At 39.3% G+C, this 4,100-nt stretch overlaps 1 protein-coding gene across 1 annotated transcript; it reads left to right on the top strand.

Annotated features, from left to right (window-relative positions):
- The first annotated feature begins 1,545 nt into the window (after positions 1 to 1,545).
- Positions 1,546 to 2,085, top strand: LOC112404835 (CENPB DNA-binding domain-containing protein 1-like). The gene has a single exon (XM_024752938.1). It carries the CDS (start codon positions 1,546 to 1,548, stop codon positions 2,083 to 2,085), a length of 540 nt encoding a protein of 179 aa, XP_024608706.1.
- Positions 2,086 to 4,100: the final 2,015 nt, after the last annotated feature.

The following is a 4,100-nucleotide window of genomic DNA, read 5'->3' as shown; positions in this document are numbered from 1 at the left end:
TGCAGGCTCAGTAGTTGTGGCGCATGGGCTTAGTTGCTCCGTGGCATGTGGGATCTTCCCGGACCAGGGCTTGAACCTGTGTCCCCTGCATTGGCAGGTGGATTCTTAACCACTGTGCCACCAGGGAAGCCCCTATTTATTTATTTTTAAATAAATCTATTTATTTATTTTAAAATAAATCTATTTTTAAATAAATCTATTTATTTTTAAATAAATCTATCTATTTTTAAATAAATTTATTTGTTTATTTATTTTTGGCTGTATTGGGTCTTCATTGCTGTGCATGGGCTTTCTCTAGCTGCGGTGAGCGGGGAGCTACTCTTCATTGTGGTGCGCGGGCTTCTCATTGCGGTGGCTTCTCTTGTTGCGGAGCACGGGCTCTAGGCACATGGGCTTCAGCAGTTGTGGCACACGGGCTCAGTATTTGTGGTTTACAGGCTCTAGTTGCAGTGCATGGGCTTAGTTGCTCTGCGGCATGTTGGATCTTCCCAGACCAGAGCTAAAACCTGTGTCCCTTGCATTGGCAGGTGGATTCTTAACCACTGCGCCACCAGATAAGTCCCAAAATAGACTTTAAAACAAAGACTGTAATAAGAAAAAAGAGCATTACGTAATTGTAAAGGGATCAATTCAATAAGAGGATGTAACATTTGTAAATATTTTTGCCCCCAATATGGTAGCTCTAAATATATAAAGCAAATATTAACAGACCTAAAGGGAGAAATAGATAGCAATAGAATAATAGTAGGGAACTTTAATATCCCACTCATATCAATAGATACATCATCTAGACAGAATACCAATAGGAAACATCAGCCTTAAACAACTCATTAGATCATATGAACTTAACAGATATGTATAGAACATTCCATCCAAAAGCAACAGAATAAACATTTTTCTCACGTGCACGGAACATTCAGGAGATCATATTTTGGCCTCAAAACAGGTCTTAACAAATTTATGAAGACTGAAATCATAATGAAGCATCTTTTCTTATCACTATAATATGAAACGAATCAACTACAAGAAGAAAACTAGAAAATTCACAAATATGTGGGGATTAAACAGCATGCTACTGAATAACCAATGGGTCAATAAAGAAATCAAAAGAGAAATTTAAAATTACCTTGGGACAAATGAAAATGGAAGTACAACATACCAAAGTTCATGGGATGCAGCAAAAGCAGTTCTAAGAGGGAAGTTCACAGCAATAAACACCTACATCAAGAAATAAGAAAGTTCTCTGAACAACCTAACTTTATACCCAAGGAACTAGAAAAATAAGAACAAATGAAGTCCAAATTTAGAGGAAGGAAGGAAATAACAAAAATCAGATCAGAAATAAATGAAATACAAGAAGTCCCCTACACACGAACCTGCAAGGTGCAAACTTTCAAAGATGTAAATGTGGGTTTGCATGTCCAGTCATGTAAGTTAGTTTGAGTGTCTGGTGTACATTGTCATGTGCGTGCATCCTTTACAAATGGTTGTGTTTTTGTGTACTTTACACAGTACAGTAGTACAGTATCTTTATTTCAAGCCCAGATGTCCAGAAACAAGCGTAAATGCAGCAGTGATGTAGCTGGTACTGCTAAGAAGCGCCAAGCGATAACAATTGAAAGAAAAGTGAATATAACTGAGAGAGTGGAGCAAGGTGAAAAGATGGTAGACATCGCTTGTTCTTATAAAGTGAATCTTTCAACCATTGGCACGATTCTAAAGAACAAGGACAAAGATCATGGAACACGTGAAATCTCCTGTGCCGATGATGTAGACAATAATATTGAAGAAGCCTGGAAAAGTGATGGAGGAGATGGAGAAATTTCTCAGGTTTTGGATCAGGATGAGGATCAGCATCAGCATCAAGACCTGCTCAGCTTAATGCTGACTCAAGAGAAAGCTAAAAGGCTTTATGAAGACTTAAATAAGAAACATGGCGAAAAATCAGAGGGCGCATCTTTTAATGCCATCCGTGGCTGGTTTCATTGGTTTCAGGCTAGAGCCAACCTTCACAACGTAAAAGTCAGTGGCGAGGCAGTGAGTGCAGATATAGTAACTGCCTGGGAATTTCGTGAAATGCTTTGAGAAATTATTGATGAAGGCACGTATTTACCCAAGCAGGTTTTTAATGTGGATGAGACAGGACTGTACTGGAGGAGGATGCCAGACCAAAGTTATATCAGTAAGGCGGAGAACTTGATGCCAGCCTATAAAGCAGCAAAGGATAGGCTAACTCTGTAGTTTGGTGGCAATGCTTCCGACGATATGAAGCTGAAGCCTCAGTTTATCATTCAGAGAACCCAAGAGCCCTTAGAAACATAGCCAAGAGCTCTCTTCCTGTTATGTGGAAAGTAACCCCAAAGCCTGGGTTACACAGGCCATTTTCCAGGACTGTTTTTTCCACCACTTTATCCCAGAGGTAGAGAAATATTGCTTGGAGAAGGACATCCCATTCAACATTCTTTTGCTGTTCGACAGTACTCCAGGCCACCCCCATTCATGGACGACTTTCATCCCAACACCAAAATGGTGCATCTGCCACCAAAACTACATCGCTCATGCAACCTACGGACTAGGGAATTATAGCAACTTTGAAGAAATATTATTTTTTTAACATCTTTATTGGAGTATAATTGCTTCACAGTGGTGTGTTAGTTTCTGCTGTATGACAAAGTAAATCAGATATATGTGTCTATATATCCCCATATCTCCTACCTCTTGTGTCACCCTCCCACCCTCCCTATCCCATCCCTCTAGGTGGTCACAAAGCACCAAGCTGACCTTTCTGTGCTATGAGGCTGCTTCCCACTAGCTATCTATTTTACATTTGATACTGTATATGTGTCCATGACACTCTCTCACTTCGTCCCAGCTTACCCTTCCCCCTCCCCATGTCCTTAAGTTCACTCTCTACGTCTGCATCTTTATTCCTGTCCTGCCCCTAGGTTCTTCAGAACAATTTTTTTTCTTTTTTAAGATTCCATATATACGTGTTAGCATACGGTATTTGTTTTTCTCTGTCTGACTTACTTCACTCTGTATGACAGACTCTAGGTCCATCCACCTCATTACAAATAACTCAATTTCGTTTCGTTTTATGGCTTAGTAATATTCCATTGTATATATGTGCCACGTCTTCTTTATCCATTCATCTGTGAATGGGCACTTAGGTTTCTTCCATGTACTGGCTACTGTAAATAGGACTGCAGCGAATGTTGTGGTACATGACTGTTACTGAATTATGGTTTTCTCAGGGTATATGCCCAGTAGTGGGATTGCTGGGTCATATGGTAGTTCTATCTTTAGTATTTTAAGGAACCTACATACTATTCTCCATAGTGGATTTATCAATTTACATTCTCACCAACAGTGCAAGAGGGTTCCCTTTTCTACACACCCTCTCCAGCATTTATTGTTTGTAGATTTTTTGATGATGGCCATTCTGACTGGTGTGAGGTGATACCTCATTGTAGTTTTCATTTGCATTTCTCTAATGATTAGTGACGTTGACCATCCTTTCATGTGTTTATTGGCAATCTGTATATCTTCTTTGGAGAAATGTCTATTGAGGTCTTCTGCCCATTTTTGAGTTGGGTTGCTTGTTTTTTCGATAGTGAGCTGCATGAGCTGCTTGTATATTTTGGAGATTAATCCTTTGTCACTTGCTTTGTTTGCAAATATTTTCTGCCATTCTGAGGGTTGTCTTTTCGTCTTGTTTATGCTTTCCTTTGCTGTGCAAAAGCTTTTAAGTTTCATTAGGTCCCATTTGGTTATTTTTGCTTTTATTTCCATTTCTCTAGGAGGTGGGTCAAAAAGGATCTTGCTGTGATTTCTGTCATAGAGTGTTCTGCCTATGTTTTCCTCGAAGAGTTTTATAGTGTCTGGCCTTACATTTATGTCTTTAATCCACTTTGAGTTTATTCTTGTGTATGGTGTTAGGGAGTGCTCTAATTTCATTCTTTTAAATGTAGCTGTCCAGTTTTCCCAGCACCACTTATTGAAGAGGCTGTCTTTTCTCCATTGTATATTCTTGCCTCCTTTATCAAAGATAAGGTGACCATATGTACATGTGTTTATCTCTGGGCTTTCCATTTTTCTTT

This window comes from Neophocaena asiaeorientalis, unplaced genomic scaffold (assembly GCF_003031525.2).
Source record: "Neophocaena asiaeorientalis asiaeorientalis breed wild unplaced genomic scaffold, Neophocaena_asiaeorientalis_V1.1 scaffold100, whole genome shotgun sequence".
NCBI lineage: Eukaryota > Metazoa > Chordata > Mammalia > Artiodactyla > Phocoenidae > Neophocaena > Neophocaena asiaeorientalis.
This window is presented reverse-complemented; position numbering and strand designations above follow the sequence as displayed.

Coding starts and splice junctions, on each gene's coding strand:
- LOC112404835 (XM_024752938.1), top strand. CDS start 1,546: ATGTCCAGAAACAAGCGTAAATGCAGCAGTGATGTAGCTGGTACTGCT.